This window comes from Lepisosteus platostomus, chromosome 2 (genome assembly GCF_059453375.1).
Source record: "Lepisosteus platostomus isolate fLepPlt1 chromosome 2, fLepPlt1.hap1, whole genome shotgun sequence".
Taxonomy (NCBI): domain Eukaryota; kingdom Metazoa; phylum Chordata; class Actinopteri; order Semionotiformes; family Lepisosteidae; genus Lepisosteus; species Lepisosteus platostomus.
The window spans coordinates 77,527,796-77,551,970 of NC_142612.1; the positions used below are offsets into that span (position 1 = coordinate 77,527,796).

At 38.2% G+C, this 24,175-nt stretch overlaps 3 protein-coding genes across 4 annotated transcripts; all 3 read left to right on the top strand.

Moving 5' to 3' along the window:
• The first annotated feature begins 1,089 nt into the window (after positions 1-1,089).
• Positions 1,090-7,094, top strand: LOC148677280 (extracellular calcium-sensing receptor-like). Its single transcript, XM_088619891.1, has 6 exons — positions 1,090-1,741; positions 2,215-2,488; positions 2,917-3,738; positions 3,889-4,110; positions 4,325-4,448; positions 6,074-7,094. Exons 1-6 carry the CDS (start codon positions 1,533-1,535, stop codon positions 6,985-6,987), a joined length of 2,565 nt encoding a protein of 854 aa, XP_088476017.1. The 5' UTR covers positions 1,090-1,532; the 3' UTR covers positions 6,988-7,094.
• A 2,500-nt stretch (positions 7,095-9,594) lies between these two features.
• Positions 9,595-15,700, top strand: LOC148677281 (extracellular calcium-sensing receptor-like). Of its 2 annotated transcripts, XM_088619838.1 has the most exons (6): positions 9,597-10,006; positions 10,480-10,753; positions 11,176-12,003; positions 12,181-12,402; positions 12,618-12,741; positions 14,552-15,700. In XM_088619838.1, exons 1-6 carry the CDS (start codon positions 9,798-9,800, stop codon positions 15,463-15,465), a joined length of 2,571 nt encoding a protein of 856 aa, XP_088475964.1. In that variant the 5' UTR covers positions 9,597-9,797; the 3' UTR covers positions 15,466-15,700. The 2 variants fall into 2 exon arrangements, with proteins under 2 accessions (XP_088475974.1, XP_088475964.1); XM_088619848.1 differs by lacking the exon at positions 12,181-12,402 and having other exon boundaries at positions 9,595-10,006.
• Positions 15,701-16,872: 1,172 nt separating this feature from the next.
• On the top strand, positions 16,873-21,997 carry LOC148677282 (extracellular calcium-sensing receptor-like). The gene is made up of 6 exons (XM_088619877.1): positions 16,873-17,385; positions 17,808-18,075; positions 18,404-19,237; positions 20,034-20,255; positions 20,372-20,495; positions 21,038-21,997. Exons 1-6 carry the CDS (start codon positions 17,177-17,179, stop codon positions 21,949-21,951), a joined length of 2,571 nt encoding a protein of 856 aa, XP_088476003.1. The 5' UTR covers positions 16,873-17,176; the 3' UTR covers positions 21,952-21,997.
• The last annotated feature ends 2,178 nt before the right edge of the window (positions 21,998-24,175 follow it).

Consider the following 24,175-nt stretch of genomic DNA (forward strand, 5'->3'; position numbering starts at 1 on the left):
CTGACGCTACCTTCTGGGACCCAGATCTGATCGGCATCCAGCTTCCAGCTCAGTCAGTAGTCGTCCTCTGGCATGTCCTGTAGCTCTGTCTTCTTTGTGCCACTAGCCCTGGCGTCCAGTTAAGCTCCAGTTTCCTTCCTCTCAGCCCCTGCTTCTCTTGACACCAGGTGTCCTACCTCCGGCTTGGTCTGCCTTCTTCATACCACTGTCTCCATTGCCCAAGTCAGCCCCAGGATCAATCCTCTCAGCCCCATCTCTCCAGCACTGGATCTACCCTTCTACCCACATGTAGCTCTGACAGCAGGCGTCCTACTTCCTTAAATTCTGCCTTCCTCGTGCCACTACGCCTGGCATCCAGTTCGGTTCCTCCCTTTCGGTCCCTGCTGCTCCTGACACTGTCTCCTCGGCTCCTGGTCTGAAAGGTGGGTCAGTGCAGCTCCTTCTCAGTTACAAAATTACAGACCGAGTCCAAAACTGGTGCCCACACTTGGTAATATGGTGCCCATACTCAATAATGTACAGTACCTACTGTAGCTGGCAGGAGGAGTGGCATCCAGTAGGCCAGGACCACCAGAGATACTTCCAGCTTCGAAAGTTAATCATTATGTTATGAGGAAATGTAATTGGCAATAATCCATTTTATTTTCAATGTACCTGTAATGACATGTACAGAAAGGGATTAAAAAATGCAGCAAAAGTGCATTTGAATCAATAGAATTTGTGAGGTGCTAAACGCCTCTCAGTAAGCAAGCATACAATAATACATAGAAGGAAGAAGAACGCTTTAATCACATTTAAAACAGCCAACCCACCATTTTTAAAAAGTTAATTTTCAGACTGAAATGTACATATGTCCTGAGAGTAGAGGAGAGCACATGTTAAACCCCCTTGAACATATTTCCAGTGGGGATACCTTTTTACATTACAGATGTTATACTTTCCACTTGTGACAACTGCCATGCCCTATAACTTCACACAATAGCAGCTAGTGAAATGTTCAACCTTTATGGAGCTTTAATATCTGCTGAGTTCAACTCACTCAGAACCACATACAGAAGCAGTGTAATAGAAACACAGAAGACGAGTTATTGAAGTTTAATCATAACAATGTACTAGAAGACTGGTTTCAAACAAGTGGAGACGTTTCGACCCATCTAGCCCTATTTGCTTCACAATAGACAGCCCCGTGGTGCTGACACTGAAAATCCTGTTGATCAGTCCGCTGAAGTCGAGATTGATGACGTACAGCCTGACAGTTGTCTGCAGGATTCTTCCGTTGTGCTTTAACTGAAAACACGGGTATTTTCTGCACACCGCGCACAGACAGTACTTCCTTACACATACTGTATATGTGTATCACACTATACGAACACCCCTTTCATGCGGAGTAAAATCACCTCTTGGGAGACCACTGTTTACTTCACACTGTCCATGTCACAGGGGCCCTGAGGATATTTCTCTGTGAATAAAATGACACAGGGACTACTTTAATCTCGGTCAATTCTATCTCTCTTTCGACAAGCTACATCAAAATGAATGCACACCTTCTAATATTTTCCATGTTCTGTTTCTCTTTTCAGGTGGACGGCGATCTGACTTGCCGGATCATGGGAAAAGACGCCATGTCTGGTTTATTCAAAGACGGTGATTTAGTGATCGGCGGTGTTTTCCCTGTGTTTGGCGGAGTTGAGCAAATTCGTACTTTGTTTAAAACTGAACCACCAAAAGCTAAATGTTTTGGGTAAGTATTATAAGACATCTAAGCAGAATCGACGGTTGAACACTGTACAATTAGCATTTTAGGAAAGTCTCGTCGCAATATTCTATATTTGTCTCGTTATATATTTTTATGTATTTTACCGAAATCATACAGAAAATTACGACATCTGTGCAAAATGTGTACTGTACTGTATGTGGACCAAGAAGATGTGCATATACAGTAAATTAGTATCTGTTCTTCCTGACCATCGGGACCCAGAGATAGCAGAGACTTGCCTTGCACAGTGGTCTAGCGAGGACCAGAGTTCAATGTGGAGCAGCGAACCATCTCTCCTACAGCTCTGAGGGAGGTGGAGAAAATCTGACTGCGCGAAGAATACTAACGCAAATAGCGGAACATGCGCTATAATTCCACCCAGAGCGGAGGAGCTGCGAACTGGTCTTGCTGAGCCAGACTCCACAACTGGGTTTGTTAACATATTGTGTCTCTAACAGGTTTGATCTTCGCGCGTTTCAGTGGGTACAGATGATGGTTTTTGCCGTAGAGGAAATAAACATGAGTAACAAATTGCTCCCGAACATTACTTTGGGATACAGAATCCTCGACAATTGCGCTTCTCCAGCTGAAACTGCAAGAGCTGGTTTACTCTTAGCAAACAGACCCGAAGAGGGTGAATATGTCTCATCGTGTCCGTCCCCAATCACTGCTGTTATCACATCTAGTTCTTTAAATATCGCCAGAGCAATTGGAGGTTTCGGTATTCCTCTGGTAAACCTTAATATTTTTATTATTAAATCAATATGACTAGAAATGTATTTAGCAGTTTGAATCAAAGGCTACATCTTACAATATTATTGGTAACATGTGTAACCATATTTTTACGTTTAGAATGATTATTAACGCTTGACGTTTTATATCAAAGGCATTGTCCAATTTTTTAAAAATGTATATGAAGGACGTTTATATGGAGACAGTTGGTGTTTTTACTTTATAAACTTAAACTTGTTCAAATAATATGAATGTTTCCAATCGCAAATGTACACGCACCCAATGTATATATTTGTCATATAACGAACAAGTTTAGAAAAAACAATTTCATACAAATGCTATAAATGTTTTGTCTTAAACTATGAATACATACATGAGACTACTCATAAAATAATATATAAATCTATATTTTTCTTTTATGTCACAAGGTGAGCTACACTTCAACATGTTCTTGTCTCAGCAACAAAAGAGAGTTCCCCACATTCTCCCGCACTATTCCCAGTGATTTTTTTCAGGCCAAAGCTTTGGCTCAGCTTGTTAAACATTTCGGATGGACGTGGATCGGAGTTATCCAAGCGGACAATGAATATGGTATAGTTGGGGTTCAGTCTTTCACCAAGGAAGTTGTAAAACACGGAGTTTGCATTGCCTTCACTGAAAATATTTTAAGCACGTACTCAGCAACGAAAATACTTCATTTATTAGATACTATTAAAACATCTACGGTAAAAGTCATATTAGCATTTGCTTCAGAACGTGACCTACGCGTTTTAATGCAAGAGATCGTCAGGCAAAACATAACAGGCATACAGTGGATCGCAAGTGAGGCATGGATAACTGCAGCAAGACCATCAACTGTAGAATTCTTCAGATCTTTTGGTGGCACAGTAGGATTTACAACTCGTAAAATGGCGATCCCACCGTTCAAAGATTTCCTCCTCAATATACGTCCGTCTCTCGATTCTACAAACAACTTAAATAATATATTCTGGGAATACATCTTTGGGTGCACACTACGTTTGAAAGTGGAATCCTTCCAACAAAATGTTTCAGACCCCAATATATGCACAGGACAAGAGAGACTAGATAAAATAGAAAATGCCTTTTTTGATGTCTCTCAACTAAGAGAATCATATAATGTACATAAAGCAGTGTATGCTATAGCACATGCACTTCATGGCTTACTGTTTTGTGAAAAAGAAAAAAACATTCAACTGTGTGGAGATATTGCAAGAATAGAGCTGTGGCAGGTGAGTAAAATTAAATTGCAGATCAAATCTCGATTTCTTTTCCTTCAGCTACACTAGCATTTTAGTTTAGTCACCAAATGTATGATTCTGTCAATCTAGAGTCATAAAAATACGAAACTATTCATAAACTATTTATTCAACACTCTTGAGGTCACTAAGCAATTAAAAAGAGTCAGTTTTGTCAACCAGTTTGGAGAAGCTGTGTACTTTGATGAGAACGGAGATCCCCCTGCTGCCTATGACATTATAAACTGGCAACTCAACAAAGGAGTGGTCAGCCATGTGACAGTGGGTCACTTTGATACATCACCAGATGGAGGCAGTCAGCTAGTGATTGATGAGGACAGTATTGTCTGGAGCACTGGGAGAGAGGTAAGCAGTCTTTCAGATCTTGATACTAGTTTCAAATGCTCACATCATAGTCTTAAGGCAGACATGGTGTGTAGTTCATTTAATTTTTGAATGTTTTTGAATGGTTAACTGTACCAGTATATTGGTGCATACTTAAAAATTGCCATCTGAATAAATGACCTTAAATGTAATAGTGATACTTTTAAAGTATACACCACTTTGTTTCTCTCTGTAGGTTCCCAAAGGAGTGTGTTCTGAGAGCTGCCCCCCAGGCACAAGAAGAGCAGCCAGGAAAGGCCAGCCCATCTGCTGCTTCGATTGCATTCCTTGTGCTGATGGTACCATAGCAAACACCACAGGTATGAAATAATGGACAAAGTAAGAAATTATTTTAAACATGTAGGAGATATTTCTCATATTCTGCAAATCCTTGATAATATTTGATGTAATACCAACATAATTAAATTCTGTACTGCAAAAATGATAAGTCTTTTGGTTTGTTTCTATAATTGTTTATTTTATGTGGATTTCAAAACAATCTAGACCAGGGCTTTAATACGTTTTACACAGTGGCAGTTTTATTTATCAAGTTTTTATCCTCATCAACAGCAAGGCATTCTTATTTTATTTGTTATCTGAACCCTCATGTATTCTTCTGTACTGTCAGGTTAGGTACTGTAGGTCATTTCTATACCCAAGCCACAGTAGTGCATCAGGCCAGAGATTGTCCTGGTTTCCATGATGCTGCACAGACGAGAGAGCACAAGAGTGTTCCCCAGACAGGACACCAGTCCACTACAGGGAGTACTGCCAGCAATGCTGCTCCCTAATCATACAGCTGGCTGGAAAGGCACAACAGCTGGGACTTGCTTCCATAACCCATCGGTTATGAGCTCATAGACACACTGACTATGCTGTGCTTTGCTCCCCACTCTAAGCATCCATCCATTTTCTAGCCACTTCATCCAATGTGGACCCCAGGGAGATGGATCCTATCCTGGCAAGCGATGGGTGTGGGGCAGGTTACGCTTGTCCATCCTAGGGCACACACAAAACAAACCAAGTCACACCAGGGCCATTGTTCCCAAAAGCCAATTAACTCCCAAGTATGTTTCTAGACTATAAGCATCATCACAACATTTTATTCAAACATGCTGAAACATGAGATATGAAGAAATAAAATGATAATATTATGACACAATATCTGTATCCAAGGTATAAACTTGCAAAAATACAAGTATGAAACAGTGTAAGATAAAATAGTTTTATACTAATAGTATTACAACACTGATGCATTCTTATTTAGAAAGACACAGATTGCCACATTTAGTGCATTCTAAGCTAATGTCTTGACATTTTATTTTATAACATAATTAAATACACACCAGAGCATTCATAGTAAACAACATAAACACTCATAAATTGTTCAATATAGATACAAATATCCAAAATGCCTTTCAAAACAGTTTACAGTGAAAAACATGATGTTAAAAGAATAATAAACATAACATTTTGCAAATGTCACACAAATATTAACTTGCATGGTACTTTCAACACATGAAAATACAATGCAAGGTATTGCATGGAGAAGAAAAACGTGCTTTAGAAAGTTTATCCTAAATTTAACATTTTTAAATGCTTCATGCTTTCTTTTTGTCTAGAATAGATTAATGTTATATTCTTTTTACTGGTTTTACCATACAAGTGACGTCCCATTTGCTACAGATGTAGAATGCAGTTGTTATTGCCAGTCACAATGCCGAACTCATCTGAAGATCAAATTGAATATATAGTATGCAAAGCATTCAATGGACTGGCACCAGATCACTGTATATGCCTGCTAAGAACTTTCATTTTAGCCAAAGGCACTATCTAAATAAAGTAAACAGAAGTGAAATATTTCCATTAATAATTCTGCTTTCCTAAGAGTTTTGAAAATAGCATTATCTTACTGTATATTCACATTTTTTCCTTAATTTCCCAGGTGCAGCTGAGTGCATTAACTGTCCACAGCACTACTGGTCTAATGATGGAAAAGAGACCTGCATCCTCAGAGACATTGAGTTTCTTTCCTACTATGATGCAATGGGAATCACACTCACTACTGTGTCATTGTTTGGACTCTGCTTGACAGTAGCCACTATTTCAGTCTTCTTTTCCTTCAGAAGCACACCCATTGTAAAAGCCAACAACTCTGAGCTCAGCTCTCTCCTGCTGTTCTCTCTGCTGCTGTGTTTTCTCTGCCCTCTTACCTTCATTGGGCAGCCAACAGCCTGGTCCTGTATGTTGCGTCACACAGCCTTCGGAATCACATTTGCACTTTGTATTTCCTGTGTGTTGGGAAAAACAATAGTTGTTGTAACAGCTTTCAGAGCCACTCTTCCCAACAACAACATGGCAAAAAACTTTGGGCCAGTTCAGCAGAGGATCATAGTTTGTTCTTGCACAGCTGTGCAGGTTGTAATCTGTGTGCTGTGGCTTAGTTTGAAACCTCCCTTCCCTGACAAAAATTTTAAACTCAGTAATAAAAAGATCATTTTAGTATGTAACACAGGATCAGAAATGGCATTTTATGCAGTACTGGGCTATATAGGCCTGCTTGCAGCTACTTGTTTGGTGCTGGCTTTCTTAGCCAGGAAACTGCCTGATAATTTCAATGAGGCCAAGCTGATAACTTTCAGCATGCTCATCTTCTGTGCAGTTTGGGTCACCTTCATACCTGCATATATCAGCTCACCTGGAAAATACACAGTTGCAGTTGAGATTTTTGCTATATTGTCTTCAACATTTGGTCTACTGTTTTGTATTTTTTCTCCAAAGTGCTACATAATTTTGTTTAAACCCAAGAAAAATACAAGGAAACACATTATAGGAAAAATACCATCCAAAAGATTATGATTTCTCTTTCTTTTAGTGTATTTGGCGCCTATAATATCTGTAAAATATGTTTTTCTCTTTTCAACACAGCTAGATAAAAAAGAAAATGTATACTAACACAAATGTTTTCATCTAGGTTTATGTGGGAATTAAATTGGAAATATCTCATTTCATTAATTATAAAAGATTTTAGAAACATTTAAAAACACCAACCAACAGTTTTTTCTAGATTTCTATTTAGAATACAGTATACAGCTGGTTATTTTCCTGCAAACATTGCATTGGAATATTAATTCATCTTCAGAGGTATTCAGGAATGCAATATCAGTCAATATAGAATAAAGAGTTTTATTTGCTCAGTATATACTGACAACATGTGTACATTCTCATCCCTGTGTCCAAGGCTTTTGTAATTTATACCTCTTTTTTAAATATTTTGAGCATATATTATCTATATCATACATACATCATATCAACACTTCCGATGTGTTGTTAATTGTATTCTGTTATCTCTTCTTATAAGCAGCAGATGCCCCCTGGTGTGAGTCAGGAGTATTTATATGTCTGAAGAATTCATCTAAGGCATTTTTAAATGTCCAAACTATTTTAACTTTTAAAACTCTTGCTTGTTTGACAAATAAGCTTTTAAAGTAACTTTTATACTGAATTATGTAATTCAATTACATAATAAAATAATTCTCACAATCTACATTTTTTTTTATCAAATCTTTACAAAAATTGAACAAAAACACACACTCCCCACTCTATACTTCCAGCACAGTACAAACTACAGGAGTACACCCTGAACAGAACAGAACAGAACAGAACAGAACAGAACAGAACAGAACAACTGTTAAGAAAAAGACAGAGGTGAAACTGATCATCCTTAGTTAAAAGAGAATATTGCAGTTATGAAACTGGACAGCTTTGAGTTACTGACAGTGAGAATCTCTACCATACTTTCAGATAAAGATCATTTCCTATATTATTAATTAATGCACAGTTATTTTACGTGCAGTGCACATGGACTTTATTTCTGAGCTGATCAAACCGACCCCTTGGGAGACGGCGGTTTATTTAGTTCCTACTGGCTGTGCTTCTCATTAAAATGAACCACAGGGACCTTGGGGATTTTATCATAAATAAAATAGAATAGGAACTATTTTAATTTCATTCATAACGCATTGTTTCTAGAAATCTAGAATGTCTGGTTTGTTCAGAGATGTTCGATACTGATCCTCTCCTCTCCGCTCCTGCTTCCATTCCTCGGCGTCACATTCGGCTTGCCCCTGCTGCTCCTGACGCTACCTTCTCGGACCCGGATCTGATCGGCATCCAGCTTCCAGCTCAGTCAGTAGTCATCCTCTGGCATGTCCTGTAGCTCTGTCTTCTTTGTGCCACTAGCCCTGGCGTCCAGTTAAGCTCCAGTTTCCTTCCTCTCAGCCCCTGCTGCTCTTGACACCAGGTGTCCTACCTCCGGTTTGGTCTGCCTTCTTCATACCACTGTCTCCATTGCCCAAGTCAGCCCCAGGATCAATCCTCTCAGCCCCATCTCTCCAGCACTGGGTCTACCCTTCTACCCACATGTAGCTCCGACAGCAGGCGTCCTACTTCCTTAAATTCTGCCTTCCTCGTGCCACTACGCCTGGCATCCAGTTCGGTTCCTCCCTTTCGGTCCCTGCTGCTCCTGACACTGTCTCCTCGGCTCCTGGTCTGAAAGGTGGGTCAGTGCAGCTCCTTCTCAGTTACAAAATGACAGACCGAGTCCAAAACTGGTGCCCACACTTGGTAATATGGTGCCCATACTCAATAATGTACAGTACCTACTGTAGCTGGCAGGAGGAGTGGCATCCAGTAGGCCAGGACCACCAGAGATACTTCCAGCTTTGAAAGTTAATCATTATGTTATGAGGAAATGTAATTGGCAATAATCCATTTTATTTTCAATGTACCTGTAATGACATGTACAGAAAGGAATGAAAAAAATGCAGCAAAAGTGCATTTGAATCAATAGAATTTGTGAGGTGCTAAACGCCTCTCAGTAAGCAAGCATATAATAATACATAGAAGGAACAAGAACGCTTTAATCACATTTAAAACAGCCAACCCACCATTTTTAAAAAGTTAATTTTCAGACTGAAATGTACATATATCCTGAGAGTAGAGGAGAGCACATGTTAAATCCCCTTGAACATATTTCCAGTGGGGATACCTTTTTATATTACAGATGTAATACTTTCCACTTGTGACAACTGCCATGCCCTATAATTTCACACAATAGCAGCTAGTGAAATGTTCAACCTTTATGGAGCTTTAATATCTGCTGAGTTCAACTCACTCAGAACCACATACAGAAGCAGTGTAATAGAAACACAGAAGACGAGTTATTGAAGTTTAATCATAACAATGTACAAGAAGACTGGTTTCAAACAAGTGGAGACGTTTCGACCCATCTAGCCCTATTTGCTTCACAATAGACAGCCCCGTGGTGCTGACACTGAAAATCCTGTTGATCAGTCTGCTGAAGTCGAGATTGATGACGTACAGCCTGACAGTTGTCTGCAGGATTCTTCCGTTGTGCTTTAACTGAAAACACGGGTATTTTCTGCACACCGCGCACAGACAGTACTTCCTTACACATACTGTAGATGTGTATCACACTATACGAACACCCCTTTCATGCGGAGTAAAATCACCTCTTGGGAGACCACTGTTTACTTCACACTGTCCATGTCACAGGGGCCCTGAGGATATTTCTCTGTGAATAAAATGACACAGGGACTACTTTAATCTCGGTCAATTCTATCTCTCTTTCGACAAGCTACATCAAAATGAATGCACACCTTCTAATATTTTCCATGTTCTGTTTCTCTTTTCAGGTGGACGGCGATCTGACTTGCCGGATCATGGGAAAAGACACCATGTCTGGTTTATTCAAAGACGGTGATTTAGTGATCGGCGGTGTTTTCCCTGTGTTTGGCGGAGTTGAGCAAATTCGTACTTTGTTTAAAACTGAACCACCAAAAGCTAAATGTTTTGGGTAAGTATTATAAGACATCTAAGCAGAATCGACGGTTGAACACTGTACAATTAGCATTTTAGGAAAGTCTCGTCGCAATATTCTATATTTGTCTCGTTATATATTTTTATGTATTTTACCGAAATCATACAGAAAATTACGACATCTGTGCAAAATGTGTACTGTACTGTATGTGGACCAAGAAGATGTGCATATACAGTAAATTAGTATCTGTTCTTCCTGACCATCGGGACCCAGAGATAGCAGAGACTTGTCTTGCACAGCGGTCTAGCGAGGACCAGAGTTCAATGTGGAGCAGCGAACCATCTCTCCTACAGGTCTGAGGGAGGTGGGAGAAAATCTGTCTGCGCGAAGAATACTTACGCAAATAGCGGAACATGCGCTATAATTCCACCCAGGGCGGAGGAGCTGCGAACTGGTCTTGCTAAACCAGACTCCACAACTGGTTTGTTAACCTATTGTGTCTCTAACAGGTTTGATCTTCGCGTGTTTCAGTGGGTACAGATGATGGTTTTTGCCATAGAGGAAATAAACATGAACATCAAATTGCTCCCGAACATTACTTTGGGATACAGAATCCTCGACAATTGCGCTTCTCCAGCTGAAACTGCGAGAGCTGGTTTAATCTTAGCAAACAGCCCTGAAGAGGATGAATATGACTCATCGTGTCCGTCCCCAATCACTGCTGTTATCACATCTAATTCTTTAAATATCGCCAGAGCAATTGGAGGCTTCGGTATTCCTTTGGTAAAGCTTAATTTCAATTGAAACAATATTGTCAGCACTCCGTTTTGTAGTCTGCGTCGAAGAATTTACAACAGTATTGGATCTTTATAGGTTCTTTATAGGCTTTATAGGTTCTTTATAGGTTTAAACTAATTTGTAACGCTTGGTTTTTTATACTTATAAAATTTCAGACGTTTACATGGAGACAGCTTGCCTTCTTACTATTAAAAATTTAACTGCTTCACATAATCTGAATGTTTCCTATCGACAATGTATACTTAGGTGTATTTTACACTATCTCCGTTATCTGTCTTACACTGAACTATTTGGTTAAAACAGTTTCAAACCACTGTATACATATTTTATCTCAAACTATGTAAATAAACGTTATAATCTATGGGCTACTTAAATATATGAATCCTTTTTTATTTATATTTCGCAAGGTCAGCTATATTTCAACATGTTCTTGTCTCAGCAACAAAAGAGAGTTCCCCACATTCTCCCGCACTGTTCCCAGCGATTTTTTTCAGGCCAAAGCTTTGGCTCAGCTTGTTAAACATTTTGGATGGACGTGGATCGGAGCTATCCAAGCTGAGAATGAGTATGGAATATTTGGGGTTCAGTCTTTTACCAAGGAAGTTGTAAAATACGGAGTTTGCATTGCCTTCACTGAAAATATTTTAAGTACCTACTCGAGAACTGCAATACTTCAGATAGCTGAAACTGTTAAAAGGACAGGAGTGAAAGTCATATTAGCATTTGCTTCAGAACGTGACCTGTACCCTTTAATGCAAGAGATCGTCGGGCAAAACATAACAGGTATACAGTGGATCGCAAGTGAAGGTTGGATAACAGCAGCGAGACCCTCCACTGTAGAATTCTTCAGATCTTTTGGTGGTACAATAGGGTTTGCAATTCGCAAGATGGCGATCCCAGAGTTCAAAGATTTTCTCCTCAAGATACGTCCATCTGTTGATTCTGTAAACAACTTAAATAATGTATTCTGGGAACACATCTTCGGGTGCACTCTACGTTTGAAAGTGGAATCCTTCAAACAAAATGTTTCAGAAACCAAGACATGCACAGTAGAAGAAAGGCTAGATGAAATAGAAAATGCCTTTTTTGATGTCTCACAATTAAGGGGATCATATAATGTACACAATGCAGTGTATGCTGTAGCACATGCACTTCATGACTTACTGTTTTGTGAAAAGGAAGAAAATAAAACCATTAAACTGTGTGGAGATATTGCAAGAATAGAGCCCTGGCAGGTGAGTAAAAACTAACTGCAGGACAGATCTCTGTCTCCTTAGCTTATACCACTCCAGCTTTTTAATTCTTAAAAACATAAAACCAGGCATTTATAAACTATTCAACACTCTCAAAGTCATCTTTAACAATATTAAAAAGTGCAGCATAAACTAATGGAAATGTTTCTTCAATACAAGGTCACCAAAAAAATAAAAACAGTCAACTTTGTGAACCGTTTTGGAGAAGCTGTGTACTTTGATGAGAACGGAGATCCCCCTGCTGCCTATGACATTATAAACTGGCAACTCAACAAAGGAGTGGTCAGCCATGTGACAGTGGGTCACTTTGATACATCACCAGATGGAGGCAGTCAGCTAGTGATTGATGAGGACAGTATTGTCTGGAGCACTGGGAGAGAGGTAAGCACTATTTCAGACCTTGATATTATTTTCAAATGCTCACATGATAGTCTTAAGGCCAAAGTGTTTCATTTATTGTTTGAATAGAGAAACAATGAAATATAATGGTGCATATTTAAAATGTGCCACTTTCTCATAATAAATAACTTTAAAAAATGTGATTTTAAAAATGAGTGATACTTTTAAAGTATATCCCACTTTGTTTCTGTCTTCAGGTTCCTAAAGCAGTGTGTTCTGAGAGCTGCCCCCCAGGCACAAGAAGAGCAGCCAGGAAAGGCCAGCCCATCTGCTGCTTCGATTGCATTCCTTGTGCTGATGGTACCATAGCAAACACCACAGGTACGAACTACACAGTAAGAGATTATTATTTAAAATTGGAGGATATATTTCACTTTTTTTGTGTATCTTTTACTATATTTGATGTAATACCAAATTGTCCTTCAAGATGACAATATGCCCAAGCCACAGTAGTGCATCAGGCCAGAGATTGTCCTGGTTTCCATGATGCTGCACAGACGAGAGAGCACAAGAGTGTTCCCCAGACAGGACACCAGTCCACTACAGGGTGTACTGCCAGCAATACTGCTCCCTAATCATACAGCTGGCTGGAATGGCATAAAATAAACTACCTCCCTCACAGTACAACAGCAGCGACTTGAATCCTTAACACACCAGTTAGGAGTTCACAGACATACCCACTACGGTGTGCTATGCTCCTGCCACTATGAGAATCCATCCATTTTCTAACCTCCTCATCCAGTTTAGGGTTGTGAGGGAAATGGAGTCTGTCCTGGCAAGTCACCCTGGACGCAGTGCTAGTCCATCGCAGGGCGCACAGACACAAACTCACACCAGCGCCAATTCTCCCACAAGCCAGATCAACTTCCAGTATGTCTCTGGACTATAAGAAACATCTCTTTAAAAAAAAACATCTTGTTAAGAATTGCTGAAAATGTGAGAGATTAAGTAATAAAATGATAATATATTATTACAAAATGTCTGAAGCCCAGATATAAAATATAAGGTTAAACATAATATAAAAGGTTTGTGTTATACTGTATATTGAAGAAATTAAACAAAAGTACATAAAACTAAAATCTTTGTATTTTTATCTGTATTTACTACTTTAGCTTATCAACATATCAACCCTTCCAAATGTAATGGAGATCACAAAGCTGGTATTTTTTGTAAATGTTTTAGTGGTTTGTAGGATTCACTACAGTTCTTCTCTACTTCCTGCACACATCTTAAGTATAGTCCATATAGTCTTGTATATCATGCATTTTTAAAAGTATCCTCATATATCCTTATGACCTTAGAAATGTTGCTAAAGTAAAAATAGTTGTTTACTTGTTGGTGCTAAGAAATTATGGTATTTCGTCATCAAACTTGGAACACACCTTTAATTTATAGCCCTTAATTAGTGAAAAAAAACCAAGGCATATTTAGAAGCAGATAAACTTTAACCTACATGTTACACATTTCATAAAGAATACACAATAGACTCCATAAAACAGTGTTAGTTAAAATAGTATTTACATTTATAATTTTACAACACTGACACATTATTCTCTACAAGAACACATTTTACATTATGTTCATTGAGATCTACTATTCTGAGCTATTTTTTTATTTAAAAATCTAATTAAATACACACTACAGCATTTACAGTAAACAACATAAACACTCATAAATGTGTTCTAAAAATATCCAAAATGCCTTTTTAAAACAGTCTATGGTTAAAAGCCTAAAATTAAAAGAATAAACATAACCTTTTGCAATTAGAAAAGAAATAAGTCGTTGCATGATATATATATATATTTACAATATTTACAATATTTCATGCTTTCTTTTCATCCAGAATAGATTAATGTTATACTCTTTTTACTTGTCTTAGCATACAAGTTATGTCACAGTTGCTTCAAATGACGAATGCAGTTCCTATTGCCATTATTAGGAAAAAGAAAAGATCCTCATATCATTCTCATTCTCATATTCTCATTTACGGTAAAATTATAATGTACCTTAACCTGTTTTAAACTTGTTTCCTTTATAAAAATAAAGAAACTGAAAGAGAAATATTTCCTTAAATGCTGCTTTCCTAAGATTTCTGAAAATGTTATTCACATTTTCCCTTAATTGTTTTCAGGTACAACTGAATGCATTAACTGTCCACAGGACTACTGGTCTAATGATGGAAAAGACAGCTGCATCCTCAAAGACATTGAATATCTTTCCTACTATGATGCAATGGGAATCACACTCACTACTGTGTCATTGTTTGGACTCTGCTTGACAGTTGCGACTATTTCAGTCTTCTTTTCCTTCAGAAGCACACCCATTGTAAAAGCCAACAACTCTGAGCTCAGCTCTCTCCTGCTGTTCTCTCTGCTGCTGTGTTTTCTCTGCCCTCTTACCTTCATTGGGCAGCCAACAGCCTGGTCCTGTATGTTGCGTCACACAGCCTTTGGAATCACATTTGCGCTTTGTATTTCCTGTGTGTTGGGAAAAACAATAGTTGTTGTAACAGCTTTCAGAGCCACTCTTCCCAACAACAACATGGCAAAAAACTTTGGGCCAGTTCAGCAGAGGATCATAGTTTGTTCTTGCACAGCTGTGCAGGTTGTAATATGTGTGCTGTGGCTTAGTTTAAAACCTCCCATTCCTGACAAAAATTTTAAACTCAGTAATAAAAAGATCATTTTAGAATGTAACACAGGATCTTCAATTGCATTTTATGCGGTACTGGGCTATATAGGCCTGCTTGCAGCTACTTGTTTGGTGCTGGCTTTCTTAGCCAGGAAACTGCCTGATAATTTCAATGAGGCCAAGCTGATAACTTTCAGCATGCTCATCTTCTGTGCAGTTTGGGTCACCTTCATCCCAGCGTATGTCAGCTCACCTGGAAAATACACAGTTGCAGTTGAAATATTTGCTATTTTGTCTTCAACATTTAGTCTGCTGTTTTGTATTTTTTCTCCAAAGTGCTACATAATTGTGTTTAAACCTGAGAAAAACACAAGGAAACACATTATGGGACACATACCATCCAAGCATTTATGATTTCTCTTTTTTTATGTATTTGGTACTTACAACTGTAAAATATGTTTTTCTCTATTCAACACAGCAATATTAAAAGAAAATGGATACTACCACACATGTTTTCATCTAAGTTTATGTAGGATTGATACTGCAAATATATATGATGGGATTAATAATTTAAGACTTTAGAAACATTTTAAAAACACTTCCAGATTTGTTGTACTTTTCAATTTGCAATAAAATAAACATAACTGGATATTTCCCTGGAAACATTGTACCGGAATATAAATTCATCATCAGAGTTATTCGGTGCAGAATCAAGCAATGAGGAATCTCTGAATTGTATTCAATAAGCGCACTAACATGTATACATTAACATACCTGTGTCTGTGACAATTTACACCTCTTTTTCTAATAGTTTGGGCACATATTATTGAACATAAATAAAAGGGTAACATTTTTTAATCTGAACTGCTCTGCAGTTTTATTATTTCATATTTAATAAACTGCAGACTCCCTCTTGTGGGAGCTGGAAGTATTTCACTGTCTGAGGAATCTATTAGGCATATGTAAAATGTCAGAAGTATTACAACTAAATTTATTCAAATTAAAGAGTCATGGCATTAATATATAATGTGTAGCAACTGTATCTACTTTGTATACAATTATTTATCACAGGCACATTCTAATATTTTTATTAAGTATGAGCATTAGAAGATTTGAATTTGATCTTAAGGTGAGATCAATGGTCACAGATAAAACGATTTTGTGACAGATTATATATGGTGTCTTATATATGTTCCATTATAACCAATCTCCTTCGAAGTTTGAAGGGATTTATTAGATTATTTTGCATATAATTTTTTAATGAACGTCAACGGCCACAGATAAAGTATGTTTTACTAGAGAATAGTGTACTATCTTGTGTTACATAGTAACTATGACCATTTCTGCACTCAAAACTGAGCTCTAAGTTCATTTTTTCAATTGAAGAGAATAAAGGGTTAAAGTTTGAATAAGAAGCCAAACCCTTAAAGCTGTTCCTTGTTAGATCAGTAACTTTTATACTTATATATGTACTGTAACTCAATTAGTAATCTACATTTTTCAAATCAAACTTCTACAAAAATAAAAAAAACAATCACCATACTCCATTCAATACTTCCAACACAATACAAAACTAGAGTTCATCCAAAAAATACGTATTCAAGCAAAATAGCTACTGTACAACATTGCTAATAAACAACTGTTAAGGGAAAGGTACAGGAACAAATGATGATCCTTAGTTCAAAATGAATATTAAAATGAGGAAACTGGACAGCTCGAGGTACAGTGTATTTCGATTAATCCTTTGGAGTCAGAACTGTTCGCTCGGCGCCTAACAATGATCTGATTGATCCTTCAGTCTTTGTTTATTTATTATTGAGCATTCCATATTTTTAGACATGTCTTTTTACCGATATAATTAATTGGTGCACGGCAATCTGATGTGCAGTGCTCACGGACTCGATGTCCTCAGTGGGATGTACTGTAAATCATGACACCCGAACAGCAGCCTCCTCACGCTGAGCTGATCAAACCGACCCCTTGGGAGACAGCGGCTCAGTTAGTTCCTACTGGCTGTGCTTCTCATTAAAATAAAGCACAAGGATCTTGCGGATTGTATCATATATAAAATGGAAAATGAACTGCTTTAATTTCATTTTACTTTGTTTCTACAAGCTACTTCGAAATGGACGCGAACATCCTAACGTCTTTAATATTATGTTTCACTTTTCAGGTGGACGGCGATCTGGCTTGCCGGATACTGGGAGAATATACAATGTCAGGTTTATTCAAAGACGGTGACTTGGTGCTCGGTGGTGTTTTCCCTGTCTTTGGCACTCTGGAGGAGAGCCATACCTTGTTTGATACAGAACCACCAAAAAGAAAGTGTGTTGGGTAAGTCATACATTCGCACACAGGGAAGGTTTGGGGATAGATCATAAAAAGCGCCTTTAAAATAATTTTGTATTATTTTCTATTCTTATTAAAGTCTCACGTTCACTTCTAGTCTGGAAGGGGGACGATAATTTGTCAATGTACAGTAAGTGATGATAAATTATTCTGCCCACTCGTGACGGGGTGTGGTCTTTGATTCCTTGCTCACTTAAACAGGACCAGTGGAAAAAAACCATGAGGGATGATGTGTTATAGCATTAAAAAAATGATGTGTAATAGCTAGTCAACACTATTTTGCATATCCTCTGGAGCCCATATCTTCAGCATCGTGCCCTCAGAATGAAAGCTGAGGTACTGTAGCATTGCTCTTCGCCACACAGCTGTGCCGTCTGTTACCCTACTGTATCATGTTCTAATGACAGGTTTGATCCTCGTGTGTTTCGATGGGTGCAGATGATGGTCTTTGCCATAGAGGAAATCAACACGGACAGCAGTTTACTGCCAAACATCACACTGGGATACAAAATCCTGGACAATTGCGATTCTCCGGCTGAAACTGTGAGAGCGGGTCTAACCTTAGCCAACGGACCAGAAAGGATTAACTCATCATGTCCCTCCCCAAGCACTGCTGTTATCACATCTCACTCTTTAAATATCGCCAGAGCAATCGGTACCTTCGGTATTCCTTTGGTAAAGCTTAATGCGATTTTTAAAATTCATTATTACAGCCATACCGTTTAGAAGTCTGCATGAGCGATCTATAGATTAGTGTTCTATTTTATATTGAATATTGAGTTTTTATGTTAAATGTTTAAATGATGATATCTTGTTTTTTTTTTTTGCTATAATGAGTAATCTACTCTTTTACTTTAACCGTAATTTGAAAATTGCAATGTATATTGCACAAGTATAGTTTGGTAATTTTTTATCTTTGAACTGGTTGGTAAAGTTCAGTTTCAGAGCTGTAATTATATTACATACAATATGAACATAAATGTTTTTATTTATATTTCACAAGGTCAGCTACACTTCAACATGTGTTTGTCTGAGCGACAAAAGAGAGTTCCCCACGTTCTCCCGCACTATTCCCAGTGATTTTTTTCAGGCCAAAGCTTTTGCTCAGCTCGTTAAACATTTCGGATGGACATGGATCGGAGCTATTCAAGCCGAGAATGAGTACGGTATATTTGGGGTTCAGTCTTTCACTAAAGAAGTTCTAAAATACGGAGTTTGCATTGCCTTCACTGAAAATATTTTAAGCTCCTATTCGAGAGCTGCAATCCTTCAAATAGCGGAAACTATTAAAAGGACAGGAGTGAAAGTCATATTAGCATTTGCTTCAGAAGATGACCTATACCCTTTAATGCAGGAGATTGTCAGTCAAAACATAACTGGAATACAGTGGTTAGGAAGTGAGGACTGGGTAACAGCAGCGAGACCCTCCACTGTAGAAATATTCAAGTCTTTTGGTGGTACAATAGGGTTTGGAACTCGCAAGATGGCGATCCCAGAGTTCAAAGATTTTCTGCTCAATCTACGTCCGTCTCTCGATTCTGCAAATAACTTAAATAATGCATTCTGGGAACACATCTTTGAGTGCACTCTACGTTTGAAAGAGGAATCCTTCCAAAAAAATGTTTCAGAAACCAAGTCAAGGATATGCACAGGAGAAGAGAGACTAGATGAAATAGAAAACGCTTTATTTGATGTCTCACAATTGAGAGTAACTTATATTGTGCATAAAGCAGTGTATGCTGTAGCACATGCACTTCATGACTTACTATTCTGTAAAAAGGAAGAAAATAAAACCATTAGACTGTGTGGAGATATTGCAAGAATAGAACCCTGGCAGGTGAGTAAAATCTAATTGCAGGTCTCATGTTTGTATGAGCTTCAATATGTACATGACAAGCTGCTGTATATTCTAGAGCTTTTATCATTACGTGAAATAAAAGAAGATATAAAAATATATCAGAGATATAAAAATATAAGGAGATATAAAAAAGTATTAGAAAAAATAAATTATGCTTTATTTTATGTAAAAGCTTTAATATAATCTTAAACCACTTATAGTACATACAAAGTGCATTTCACAATAAAATAAAAGTAAAATTGAGTCAGACATCAACTCCAGTGCTGTTCACTGGCAGGGTTAACATCAGTCATATCAAAATTTAGATGCAATTTAGTGACATTCAAACATTTATATCAGAAATACAATAGGGGAATACTGAGCCATATCTTGGTAACAGTTTTAATGTGGACATAGATTTTAGTATCTTCTGCATAGAAGTGACCTATGTAAGTCTAGCACTTGACTGAGATGAAATACATGACCACTACATGACAGATGGCCCGGTATTGAGCCCTGTAGGATGTTAGATGAGCAAATGACGCACTGAAATCTAAGAGAATAGCGATATACAGCGCAGCTAAGTCAGTTTACGTGAGGAAATCATTAGCAGCTTTAACAGGAGCAGCTTCATTCCCACAGTATTTGTCTGAAAACAGAGTAAAAGAGTTCAAACTGTTTATTTACAGTGAGGTGTAATGTTATTGCACTGAAATTTATTCTGATATTTTCACAAGAAAGGTTAGATATAGGCTGCACTAAACTAAGTTTTAGGTATTTTTTCAAAACTGTTAAGGTCACTGAACAACTAAAAAGAGTCAACTTTGTGAACCGTTTTGGAGAAGCTGTGTACTTTGATGAGAACGGAGATCCTCCTGCTGCCTATGACATTATAAACTGGCAACTCAACAAAGGAGTGGTCAGCCATGTGACAGTGGGTCACTTTGATACATCACCAGATGGAGGCAGTCAGCTAGTGATTGATGAGGACAGTATTGTCTGGAGCACTGGGGAAGAGGTAAGCAGTCTTTCAGGACTTGATACTATTTTAGAAAACTTCCACTTAATCTGAATAGATTAATTTAAATGTATGGGTGACACTTAAAAAAAATCCCACTTTGTTTCTCTCTTCAGGTTCCAGCAGGAGTGTGTTCTGAGAGCTGCCCCCCAGGCACAAGAAGAGCAGCCAGGAAAGGCCAGCCCATCTGCTGCTTCGATTGCATTCCTTGTGCTGATGGTACCATGGCAAACACTACAGGTATGAACTATGTAGCAAGAATTTACCTCTAAATGTGGAGCTTCTCCATACTTTGTGATCAACTTTTGGTGCATGTCTCCATATGGTGCGTTATCCTGGGAAATTGCTAATTAATACTTACAATAATATAACACATAACCTGAAATATTGTATTACAATATTTGATTATTTGATAATTAATGTAAATTAATCAGAATCCACATTGATAGACTTCAAAACATCTTGCTGATTTCTCTCTATTATTGTTTTTAGGAAATATTTATTAAATATTCATCTTTGCATTGCCTGTAAACTTATTTTTCATCATACAGTATGTGAAGGGCAGGAAACCAACTGCATTTCTTTAAAAATGAAATGAAGGTGAAATGACTATTAATACAGTAGCTTTACTGAAAGTTCTGAAGATGCATCATCTAATTGTTCACTGTTTCTGGTCACAATAAAATGCTTTGAGAAAAATCATTCCATGGTTTCAGTTATTGATCTACTCAGTAATAATAAGCTGAAATGGGGGATCTCTACTTTTTTTTAACCTTTTTCAGGTGCAGCTGAGTGCGTGGAATGTCCACAGGACTACTGGTCTAATGATGGAAAAGACAGCTGCATCCTCAGAGACACTGAGTATCTTTCCTACTATGATGCAATGGGAATCACACTCACTACTGTGTCATTGTTTGGACTCTGCTTGACAGTAGCCACTATTTCAGTCTTCTTTTCCTTCAGAAGCACACCCATTGTAAAAGCCAACAACTCTGAGCTCAGCTCTCTCCTGCTGTTCTCTCTGCTGCTGTGTTTTCTCTGCCCTCTTACCTTCATTGGGCAGCCAACAGCCTGGTCCTGTATGTTGCGTCACACAGCCTTTGGAATCACATTTGCACTTTGTATTTCCTGTGTGTTGGGAAAAACAATAGTTGTTGTAACAGCTTTCAGAGCCACTCTTCCCAGCAACAACATGGCAAAAAACTTTGGACCAGTTCAGCAGAGGATCATAGTTTGTTCTTGTACAGCTGTGCAGGTTGTAATCTGTGTGCTGTGGCTTAGTTTCAAACCTCCCATTCCTGACAAGAATTTTAAACTCAGTAATGAAAAGATCATTTTAGAATGTAACACAGGATCAGAAATTGCATTTTATGCGGTACTGGGCTATATAGGCCTGCTTGCAGCTACTTGTTTGGTGCTGGCTTTCTTAGCCAGGAAACTGCCTGATAATTTCAATGAGGCCAAGCTGATTACTTTCAGCATGCTCATCTTCTGTGCAGTTTGGGTCACCTTCATACCTGCATATATCAGTTCTCCTGGAAAATACACAGTTGCAGTTGAGATTTTTGCAATTTTGTCCTCAACGTTTGGTCTGCTGCTTTGCATTTTTGCTCCTAAATGTTATCTTATTTTGCTGAAGCCAGAGAAAAACACAAGAAAACATATGATGGGGAAAGTGCCTTCCAAACGACTGTAATGAAAAAAATAACTTCTCTAATACAATAAACGATATCAGTCCTTCAGTCATGTGTCTGCTTCTTGTAGGGTATACTGGAGGCATAGCAAACAAGGCAGGTGATGACGATGATGATGATTATAGTCTTCTAAATAAAGACATTTTTCCATTCTTTTTAACAAGTGACTATTTTGTTGTTGTGCTCTCCTCAGAGGCAGTTCATCTATTTTAAATTAAATAAATATGAAAGGTAGCTACATAGCTGACTGACCTTTGTCTAAGCAGCAAGGTATTTTACCTCTTTGTTATAATAAAGGTCCATTAAATTACACATTTTACTGCTTGAAAAGCTGCAAAGTTTGTAATCTGTGTTGTGACTTAAGGGATTTAAATTATTTCCTGACAAAATGTTTAAATACAGAAATGAGAAAATGATATTAGCATTTAGTGATCAGAAATTGCATTACATGGAAATGTTTAACTGCAGTTTAGGAGAGATACCAACAGGTTAACCATACACAGCTGTTCGGAGATAACAACAGGTTAATCATACACAGTTGTTCCTAATCACAGTCATTAAGGAAATTAGCTACTGTATACAGTATATATCAAACACAAACACATCCATTCACATTCATCATAAACACCCTTCCTCTGCCCTATCTCCACCTTGCAGCTACCCTTCGGTTAACTCTTTTATGGGCTTTTCTGAATTCCAGCCTCCTCATCCTGTGGCCAGGAGGTGGCCCATTAACCAAGCAGGTTAAGATACACACATCCTATCAAAAAAACTCAGAATTCACAAAGCATGCGATTCTTGGATGTTGTTGCCACTCATGAAATACAGTGTAGAACAGATCATAAACTGCGTTTTAGATAATATTGAGCTATATACTGTAGGCCTGCTTGCAGCTACTTGTTTGGTGCTCCTTTTCTTAGCCAGGAAACTAGTTGACAATTTCAATGAGGCCAAGCGGATTGTTTCCAGCATGTTTATCTTCTGTGCAGGTTGGCTAACCTTCATACCAGCATATCAGTTCACCTGGAAAAGACACTGTCGCAGGGGAGATTTTTGCACTTTTCCCTTCAACATTGTCACGACGGCGTCCTTCTGCTAGAGGTTGCCCTGGGAAACCGGAGTTCTTCTGTCTCGAGAACTGGCTGCCCATTACATAGACCCATACAAGGTCCTGGAAAGGATGAACGCTTATCTTCCTGCCTCGGCCTACCCTGCTCTCTGGGTCGGCAGATACCCTAGTCCAATTCCGGTGCCATTTTTTAAACCCACACTGGCAACGATCGACACGTATCTCTTTGGCAAACACCAACAAAGAACTGCACTGACAGTGCATTCTACACTTCCGACAGGTCCAAACCAGCATCCAGTACCTGATCCACTGGCAGGGTCACAAACCTGAGGACCGAGCATGGGTTCAAGAGGCCTTGATGCGCCTTGATTCAATCCTTCCACTCCACGTTCCCCCATAGACCTTGCCCAACTGTTAAGGGGGGGGCACTATTACACCTGGGCAGGTAGAAGCGAACAGCCCTTGATCCAGCCCTCCTCATTGGTACCCAATAATCCAATTAACAAATTAATATTTATTCCCTAGACGCCATTCTGCAAGTGCTGCAAGATTTAGCTCTGTATGGACAATCAGCTCCTTGCACATCACAGACAGCCACTGTCTTTCTGCATCATAACTATCATCTAAACAACTACTGTTTCATTTTGTTTTATCGTCTGGGGCATTTACAAGTTATATAAAAGATCTTTTTCGTTTTTGAACACAGCTAGGTTAAAAGAAAATGGCTACTGCCACAAATTTTTAATCTGGTCTTATTTAGGAATGGAACTGCAGATCTATACTGGCATTGATTGAAAATCGTTAAGAATAATTTAAAAATGATAACAGCTTTTTCTGTTGTATTTGAGACAGTATTTTGTGTTTTTACAGGGAGACATAAAATTGAGTATACAGTACATACATTCACACCCCTGCATCCATGTAGTTTGCAATTTACATATTTTAATGATAATTTAAGCAAATAATAGTGAACAAAATAAAATTACAATATTTAGATTTTTGTATCTAAACAATCACTCTGGTATTTTTATTATGCTACCTATGAATGATTAATGTTGATCTATTCATGCGCAGCTGACTTTCTCTTGTGGCAGTCAGGAGTATTTTATTTGATTTTATTTGTCTAAACATTCACTAACACAATACTTTTAATAAAG